This window comes from Mauremys mutica, chromosome 4 (genome assembly GCF_020497125.1).
Source record: "Mauremys mutica isolate MM-2020 ecotype Southern chromosome 4, ASM2049712v1, whole genome shotgun sequence".
Taxonomy (NCBI): Eukaryota; Metazoa; Chordata; order Testudines; family Geoemydidae; genus Mauremys; species Mauremys mutica.
Genome location: NC_059075.1, coordinates 62,402,358 through 62,411,809, shown reverse-complemented (window position 1 = coordinate 62,411,809; position 9,452 = coordinate 62,402,358). Strand labels below are relative to the sequence as shown.

At 44.1% G+C, this 9,452-nt stretch overlaps 1 protein-coding gene across 3 annotated transcripts in view; it reads right to left on the bottom strand.

The window, feature by feature from the left end:
• Nucleotides 1–293: 293 nt before the first annotated feature.
• MAPKBP1 (mitogen-activated protein kinase binding protein 1) overlaps nucleotides 294–9,452 on the bottom strand; it is a 128,956-nt gene continuing 119,797 nt past the window's right edge. For all 3 annotated transcript variants that reach the window (XM_045015411.1, XM_045015413.1, XM_045015412.1), the window contains 5 exons: nucleotides 8,697–8,775; nucleotides 6,934–7,244; nucleotides 4,956–5,837; nucleotides 1,778–1,863; nucleotides 294–1,157 (listed from right to left, as the gene is read on the bottom strand). In XM_045015411.1, the coding sequence (XP_044871346.1) occupies nucleotides 864–1,157; nucleotides 1,778–1,863; nucleotides 4,956–5,837; nucleotides 6,934–7,244; nucleotides 8,697–8,775 (1,652 nt within the window). In that variant the 3' untranslated portion in view covers nucleotides 294–863. The remainder of the gene's footprint in view (nucleotides 1,158–1,777; nucleotides 1,864–4,955; nucleotides 5,838–6,933; nucleotides 7,245–8,696; nucleotides 8,776–9,452) is intronic.

Sequence of the window (9,452 nt, the reverse complement as noted above, 5' to 3'; positions counted from 1 at the left end):
GTTCTTGTTACCTAATCCCCACAACTTGATCCAAGGGGTAGCAAATCCTCCCCCGTCAGAGGACAGTGGAGATAAATTATATCCCAGACGGTCTTTGAAACAAAAGGAAAAGCCAACAGCGTCGTCATCACAACAGCAGGATTACTGCAGGAAACAAGCCAGGGATGGGGAAAGGAAGATCAGCAAGACAGGTTGCAGCAGAGAAGACCAGTTTGGTAATTGCACAGACACTCCAGCCTGCCTCTGCTGTTAGGCATATAATAATAATTATATAATTATATAATAATATATAGAGATTGTGTCTCGCTGGGATGTGGCAAAGGAGAAAAAGTGGTTTGTTTGAAAAGGGAAGGAAATGGCCACCAAATACTCAGGAAACAGTTAGTTAGAGCAAACGTCGGAAAAATAAATTAATAAATAGAACGTTTAAAAGTCTGCCTTTGGATTCTGATGAAGCCCTGGGAGGGAGTGATTGGCTTCATCCGGGCCCCTTTTGTTAGTCAGCAGTTCAGAGCTTCTTGGGCAAACTGAATTTATTTTTTGTTCTTACAGGAGATGCCAAACATCTGGCTATGGAGAGATTTCCAAGCAACTTCTCTACAGCCTCTTTCCAGGCTGTGTTCACAAACTGGATGCTGAAGAGTATTGGGGAAGTGATTAAAACTGTGGCCAGCACATTGCTAAAAACTAGGATAACACCTGTTCTATGGGGCTGAGAAGATCAGTTTAAAAAGGTCTCTCCCTCCATAGATCAGGGTGACAACAGCACTTCTCTGAGGCTTCCACTGTGGTGGTCTTCCTGGGATTATTTCTAGGGAGTTATCAGTTTTACTCAAAACATGTTTTTTCCAACCACCACCCCTTTACAGTTTTTTGTCCATGCGCCGTTCCACAGCTTGTAGTAACAGCTCCGAGTACTGTTCCAGCAAAGCCAGAGTCTGCTCATCCCCAAAACGCCTAGGACTGGACAGGTTGGCACCACGTCCCTCATTCAGCGACCTAATGGCATCTTGTGGCTTCACCAGCACCTTCTTGGCCTTTTGGAGCTCTTCTCCTTCCTTCAGGGAGTCCAGTTCTTTCTTCATCACGGAGAACGTGTCCGTTAGGAGGCCAGCAATCTTATCTTTGTCAGTGGAAGACTCCATGTCCATTGATACCTGAGAATTTTAAAAAATGCAGTTAGTATTTAAACAAGACAAAAAGAAGGTGATTTCAACCCTATAGGGCCATTGCAAGCCACAAATGTGTCTAAGCAAAGGTTACAATACACAGCTTTAAGTATAGGGTCTGCCTTAAAGAGGTATTGGAGGGTGCATGTGTGCTCACGTAAAAAGCCCAGCTCCCACTGTATATCGTATTTGCTAATCCTTTCCCTGGGCATTAAAGGATTTAAGAGAAAAATCAGAGGATAATAAAATATAATATTTCAATTGTGCTTTATATTTGAAGCCCTGTATAAATTATTAACTAATCCTTTCTATACCCCTGTGAGGGAGTTAATTGTTACCCTCAGGTTACCGAAGGGACAGTCAGGTATAAAGATTAAATGATTTGCCCAAGGCAATATGGCAAGCCATTGGATAAGCCAGAATTAGAATCCAGGAGTTTCGGACTCCCAGCCCCAAACTCAGATGCAGCCCACTAGACCACGCTGCCTCTGTCACTAGAACTCGATCAGAAGAATGCCTCAGTCCATCCAGCGTCTGTGTGTGTACTTAACTCTTGAGGTCTAGAGACAAGGTGACTGATTGGCAGACCAATGTTTGAGGTCACTCACCATGTGGTAAAGGTGAATAGCCTTGCGCATGCTGTCCTGGAGCTCAGATACAACATGTTCACACTGCTCAATGCTGATGCGACGTTCTGAAGAGGGAGAATAAACAAAAAGAACTAAGCCATGAACATATCCCAATGTCCTATACCGCCCCCGCACATTTGTTAGGAAATCCATCTGTAGAATAACCACTTCTCCAATACAGCTGCTAATACTTATTTTAAAGGTCGTGTGTGTGTTTCACTCAACTTTTAAACAAGAGGCTAACCAGACTGGCTTGAACCATGCATTGTGTAAGCAAGAGCTGCACCAGCATCCCTCACATACCTCTCTGGAGATGGTCCTCAGTTCTAACTTGCACTTTTCCAGTCTTCAGCCTCTGCTAAGTAGAGGCTAACAACTGCCCTGATTTCTGTCACTCAGTGTGGTTTTGTAACTGTGGATAAGCTGAGACCATCAAAGCCTCTCTCACTTGTGACCCAAGACAAGGTCTCCAAAGGTAAAAGGCATTACTAACCTCAAGTGCCACTAAGCAGCCCCTCAACTCCTCTATAACTCCATGCACTTCTCTCTACACCATCTTCAGGATGAGACAAGCATCTGATGTGTTATGAAGATGAATTACAATGAAGATGGTTTTAAACCGTCAAAATGTATTGCAGTTAGAGACTAAGGTAGAGCTGTCAAACAGCACCCATGAGAATGGGAACTATACTTTTCAACAATACATGATGTTTACCGCCATTACATCAGAATTATTAATATATATATCAGAAAAGCACAACTTCAGCTATACACTTAATATCCCTATTAACCCAGCAGTCTAACAGCTGAAGGTGGGCAGTCTTTAAACACAACACAAATAGACAGACAGACACAAGCATAATTGCAGCTATTATCTCCTGCTCTGAAAGGCACTGGACAGTACTATTCAAACTCCTTTAGTTACCTAGAAAATAAAAAGTGGTCATAAGAACATTGTAATTCTGCACTTCTGACTAGAAATGCTGTCCTTTGAAAGGCTGAAGGGGAACCTAGCCCCAAGCATCAAGATAAAAAAAAACAAAAATACATGAAGAACAGATGAGCCAGTGGCATATGCTGATGCTCCCAGACAGCATCTCAGATCCATGCAATCTTCGCCTCCTGAATCACCAACAGTCTGAACACAGTGGCTTCAATTTTCTTGTCAATGATCCTTACTAAATTAGAAACACAGCAAAACCTTTTCTGTTCAGCACCATTTCTGGATTTCTCCCATGATCTTCAACTTATGCTGTCCTGCTCTGTGAACCACCAGCACAGAGAGACTGTAAAAATACCTGGGTGAATGGGTATTTTCAGCTACAGGTACTCAGAGGTGGAGACAGTACCTCTTCAAAAACAGACATAGGTCAGTTAACACAGTAATGACAATAATATTTAGTACATCTGCAACACTTTCTATCTCTAGAGCTCACAGTACTTTGCAAAGGTAAATATCTTTATCCCCACATTGTATAGATTCTGTTTACAGAAGGGTAACTTGAGGGACAGAGAAGTCAAGTCACTTCCCCAATGTCACAGTGAGTCAGTAGCAGAACAAGGATAGAAACTTCAGGTCTCTAACCCTCATTCTAATTCCCTATTGATTAGATCAAACTACCCTGTTGTATTAACGTGCTTTTACAAAGTGCTTGCTGTATATTACATGTAAATTTAAAAAATGTGACTGCATGAGCCTTTTATCATTTCCCGTTTGCTTTTTTTTTTTGGATGGTGGTGGTGGTGGATTTCTAGCTGCAGATGTGTGTCTCTTTTACAGATCTTGGGCTGAAACTTCCTGTGAACTGACCCCAAAAGTCATGTGACCTTTGCTCTGACTCTCAAATCTAGGAGAAAAACAAACACACCAGTGAAAACAGCTGGTCTGTGACATTATGGTTGTAGAATCAGATTCCATAGCTCCAAGTAGGTGCTAGGTCTTGAAAAGCCCAGATACACTCATTGTTCTGAAACTTAACTACTGTGTAGTATTAAACTGTAAGCTCTTCAGGGCTAGGACCATGTGTCTTGCTGTAGATGTGTGTAGTGTGCCTAGTACAACAAGGGGCTTCAATCTAGATCAGGGCATCTAGGCACTACTAAAATACAAAAAAACCCCACATCTAGATAAAAACCTCTCTTCAGAAGCTTTCAGTGGACACACTTTTTCTACATTTTTCTTTGCTTGCCAGGCTGTGTGTGTGTATGAGAAATGAAGCTTTCCTTTTACAATCCACTGCTTCCATCAGAGGGGTCACAACCTATTGTTTGTAACCTCACAGTTCACCGCTGTAGTGAGGAAGATAGCATTACTGAAGGACCCTGACAAGCAGAAGATAATAAAAGGTGACTTATTTCCCTACACAGCTTGGTTAACAATACTGGGAAAGAAGATGAGTTAAGAGTTTGTCTGACCTTTCAAACAGTCCAATACCCTGTATACTGGCCCCGATGACAAGTTAAAACAGCCAGGAAAGGGTTAAGGACTACCCCACCTGTCACATGACATAGGAATGGATTTAAGGGAAGAGTATCCCTTCTTTCTGGAGAATAACAGAGAGGCAAGGGAAAAGTCACTGGGGACTGCAGCCCTGTGGAGCATGGAAATTGCTTTGTTTTGATGTTATCCACAAGTTTTCTATTGAATCAAAAGATTGTGCCCTGAGGGGAAGGCCGGAAACAGACTAGGGCATGGCATTAGTTCTTTCTTGGACTGGAGAGTAACCCTCCAGCTAACACCCTCCCGTTTATAAATAATTCAGAAGTTATAGTGTATTAACACTACACCTTTTTCTTCAACCCCAAAATCTAGCAAGCTAAGAATCCTCACAGCGTCTATACGTGTGTATTGCATTCCACCTGCCATTCCCTTTAGGGAAACTTGGATGCTACAAGATCTGCAGAACATTTGGCTGCTATCTGACTAAACATGATGTAAGACACAAGACAGAGAGGAAACAGAAATTCAAGCCAGAGTAAAAGATGTTAGACTGAAATGTCTCACCATTGAGGGGATGACTTATGGAACGAGACAGGTGCAGACAAGACGAGACAGGCCAGAAGCTGGACGTAAAGAAATGTGATGGAATCGTGAAGCGGTTCACAAAGACAGGAGACAGAAGGGGGAAGAAGATTAGAGATGGGTATCCGTGCACACCTGAGTTCTGTGCCGATGCAGACACTGTTGTGGGAGACCTTGGCCTGATGGGGTCTAGTGGGCAAAGTCCAAGTGGGTTGTCTAGCACACAGCCAATGCTGGAGAACCTCTCTCTGCATCTGGGCACTGTGCTTTCAGGAGACCTTGGGTGCAAGCCTTCTGAAAACTCTTTCAGTTTTGGATTAGTGACCCCTGGCTCATCCTGGCGATCTATCCTCAGTGCTGGATTCTCCACTGGGCTCTCTTTAGCAACAGACACAGCAGTTGGGCTCTCCCTCTTGAAGGCCCGTCCCTCAAGAAGAGAAGATTTCTTTTTACAGACCCCAGCAGGTGACTGAGGAGACTCCGGTTCGAGTGGAGTTTTGGATTTGGCGGTGGGTGAGAAAGAAGCTAAGGTGGGTCTGTCAGGCAATGGTTTGGGGATGTCAAGGATCAAGTGTGCTCGGTTTGATGATGCCAACTTGCTGTGGAAGGACGTGGGTGATGAGCAGCTTACAACTTGCTGAAGGGCTGGCTTCCCTGGGACATTCTCTTTTGTAGGTGGCTTGTTCTTCTCAGTCTCTGCTGGGGGAGTTATGTGTGTCTTCTCAGGCCCCTGTGGGCTGGTCCTCTCCTCAGTTAGTGTTTCAACAGAGTCACCAAGGCATAGATTTTCCCCTACAGAGATGCTGCGTGACATCTTGGCCATGAAGCTGGTTGTGGGATTCATGTAGGACTTTGATTTTACAATCTTACTGTCTTTGACCAGCATGGAGCTGGACCCATCCATCTTCAGCAGGCTTGCAGACAATGGCCTGCAATGATTAGGTTTTGGATCCTTCTCAACCACCACTAGTGTCTGAGGACGCTGCTTGGTAGAGGATATCACTCCTGGATTCTTATCTGCAAAAATTAAATAGACAAATGTACAAAACTAGATAAAGGCTGCAGTGAACTGTCCAAACACAAAGAACCACAACTGCGCCAACCTGTTAACTTCAGCTCAGCTTCTGGAACAAAGGCATTTAGAACAACTGCAACAGTATTAATGTTGACAGATCTCAAAGATGAGCTCCTGCCCCTCCTTCACTCCCCAGAGGCATTGTTGCTTACCTTAAGAAGACCCTCCCATAAGGTCTAAGGCTAGAAGACCTTAGAAACTAGGATTTTTAAGTGAGAGAGGAAACCAGAGGAAGCAGGTGAAAGTCCTCATTTCTCATCTCTCCTTAGCCTACTCATTTACATAGAGCAGTGTGGTTTTAACAAAAAATAGTGAATTTAGTGCTGATGAAAGGGCCATGATGTTGCCCAGCCAATGTGCCTCAATCATGACCTCCTCCTGACCAATCCTGACCTACTGCAACCACCTCTGACCACAGAGGAGTTCTTCGTTCACGGCCCATTCCATCCTTGGCCTCCCTGCTGAGATTGTCAAGGAGTGCTAGTTATGAGGATGGCAGCCATATGCTGAGGACTGAGTGCTTGGCCAAGAATGCTGACTCACTTTACACTGGACACAGAGTATAGCAATTTCAGGATGTCCAGCCTTTGCTACTGCAGCTTGGCCAACCCACAAAGTCATTAGTTCAGCATTTCCAGTTCACTGCCACAGGGCACACCTTGACAGAATGCAACAACGATGGCAAACATTGACTTTTTTTGTTTGGTTGGGTTGTTTTGGGTTTTTTTTTTGCTTCCAGTATTTCAGAGTCAAAATCGAAGTTGAACTCTATCCTCACCACCCCCTCTATTCCTCTCATTCATTTGGAAGGCCAGCTAAGCCAATGATTCCCAGCCAGAGCCAACAGTTGGTGGGAGCCACCGACTAGTCTGCTGGGTAATTAAGGATATTTTCCTTGGCAGACTAAGAGTTAAGGATGCCAGAGCCTGTAGCTCACCTACTACAAGAACTATGATTAGAAATGTAAATTACTCAAACTCAGTCCCTCCGCCCCCATTTACTCTTGGAGTTACATTGCAGTCCCATCCACTTCCTTACCGTCATGAAGGAGGTCATGAACTGACTGGCACTTCCTCATCCCCGCATTCCCAGTACCCTCTGGAAAGGGTGCAATAACTCTTCCAGGTCCCACGGCAAGCCTATTGGTCTCCACTGCTGACTTCCGTTTTCTTTGGGTGTAAATGGACCGGTAGGAATTTACACCATCCACAAGGCTGTCATTCTCCAAGGCAGCATTACAATGGCTGTTCCCATTTTTCAGCAGGTCAACAGAAACCTGCTTTGACTGGGCTGAAGCCTCAATGGGCTTTTGATCCAGTATCAGATTTGATGAGGAGCGTGACAAACGCCTACAGAGATAAGGCAGAGATAAGACTCTCAAGGCTGCAATAAATGAATCACAAATAAATAAATAGATGGGGTTGGGTAAAGAAGTACAAAATTATTAAGCCAGCTTCTCAGGGGCAAAGATCTCAGCAAATGGAGAGTGGCATGTCAAATCAACCTGTACTGTCACCACACTGTTCTATTTTCCCCTAAGGCAGCATTGGTCTCAAACCATCCTATCCTGGGTGATAGGATGAGCACTAAGTACCACCAATAGCCCTGGCTCATGTGTTTCATGGAGGGACTTAGCAGGAAGGCAAGCCAGGAGAAAAGGAGAGATTCTATCAGGGGAGGAACAGGTTGGGTTGGGTCAGGTCAGGACTGGTCCTTCCCAGCTCAGTTTGTCAACACCAAAAACCCTCTCTCCTTCCACTAGACTGCTCCCCAGAGCATCCTCCAGCACATTTGGCAATTGGTCAGTCCTGACATAACACACATCAGACTGGTCCGTATCTTACGGGCTGCGTGTTTGGAAAATCTTTTGCTCTCCTTAAGTAAAAGGCACTAGAAGTACCATCATTTTCATTTTTCCTCTAAGGCAGTTGGGCAGATAAAAACTCCATCACGTATTCATGAGTGTATGCAGCTTACCCTACTTTAAACGGGACTTTTCGGGAAATCTCCCAGTTTTGCTGTGGCACCACTGCAGCTCTCCTAAAGCTAGTAACAGTAGAAGTGCTAGCATCAACCACGGTGGCAAAATGCCAGTAGATGGTGACTAACCCTGTGATGAGCAGGAGTACACAACACAGTGGCAAACACACTAGCAGGCAGTCTACACTACCTCTGGAGTGGAACCTGCACTGCCACTAAAGCAATGGCAGGAAGTTTCTCTAAAACCCTTAATATGGACACAAACTGTGAATGCTAAAGGTGAACCTCGCTCAGTTTAAAATGATGCTGTCAAGTCAATTTGAACCCAAAGTTTAGATGTTGTGTTTAATAAAGCTTTTATAAAACCTATCAGTAGAAGTGTTTCCATTATTTTTGTTTCATTTCAATTTCAATGGAAACAGTTAATTTTAGAGGAAATAAATTCCCCTGCAGTGTTTATAACCTAGACACTGAATGGAAACCAGAAATGAAGCTGATTAGGAACTGACTATAAACAAAAACAAAACTGACTAGCACATTTTCATTGTCCAAGCTGAATGAAATGCAGAAAATAAAACAGAGCATAAATGGTGAAAAGCAAATTAGATAAGAAGCAGTGTCACTTTAGGCCGATGTAGAGCAGCTAGGATGATACAGAATGGACAATCTGATCTGTGACAGTTTGCAGCCAGCCTGTCAGGTCCCCATCCAAGAGACCACTGTGCCAAAGTATGTCAAACCCAGAGGGCTGCTGGCATGTTTTAGACCAGTGTCCAGGAAGAAATCTATTCACATTACTAAAAAAAAAAGCAGAGCTGTACCTGAGAGCTGGGGACTGGGAGAGAAAGCGAGAAGAAATGCTGGTATTTTCAGTTCTCTCCAGGGTCCTACGTGATCCACCTATGAATTCAGGGGGAAATGTGTAAATTATATAACAAGATGCAAACATTAGGACAAATAAAGTTTCTTCAGATGAATTCTAGCAGGCACTACTCCATTTCAGAGGAGATGTAAGAACTGCTTGAGGCAATAAGACAACACAGAATAATTTTATCTCCTGCTGCCCTTTTCTGTTCTACTCAGCACATCACAATTCCCCAGCCTCAAACTGTATTAAAAGAAAGAAGGGTTTCCCTAAGGATATTCCTCTTCCTTTCCCCATAGATTCTTATTATCCTGTATCTAGGCTTGTGGGAGAAAAATAGACAGCATGCAGGGACGATGCTAGCTACAATCATTCCCATGACTAGCAAGACACTCTGATCCCTGAAATGACTGATACAAACTAAATATCTCTTTTTCCAATTTGATATCCTCATTATCTCCCTCTGCCCCACTTCTCATCTCTTTTGTGATGTTTGCTATGCAAATATGCACCACTAGAGGTCACCCCATCTTATTATACAGATCAGGGGTTGGCAACCTACAGCAGTGAGCCACAGGTGGCATGCAAGCCGATTTTTGATGGCACGCAGCGGCAGGCTGAGAGGCTCAGCCCACCGCCTCTCTAGGGTTCTGGCTGTGCCCCATTGCCAGTGGTACCCCGGGCTGTCAGCGGGCTGAGCAGGCTGGCGGCT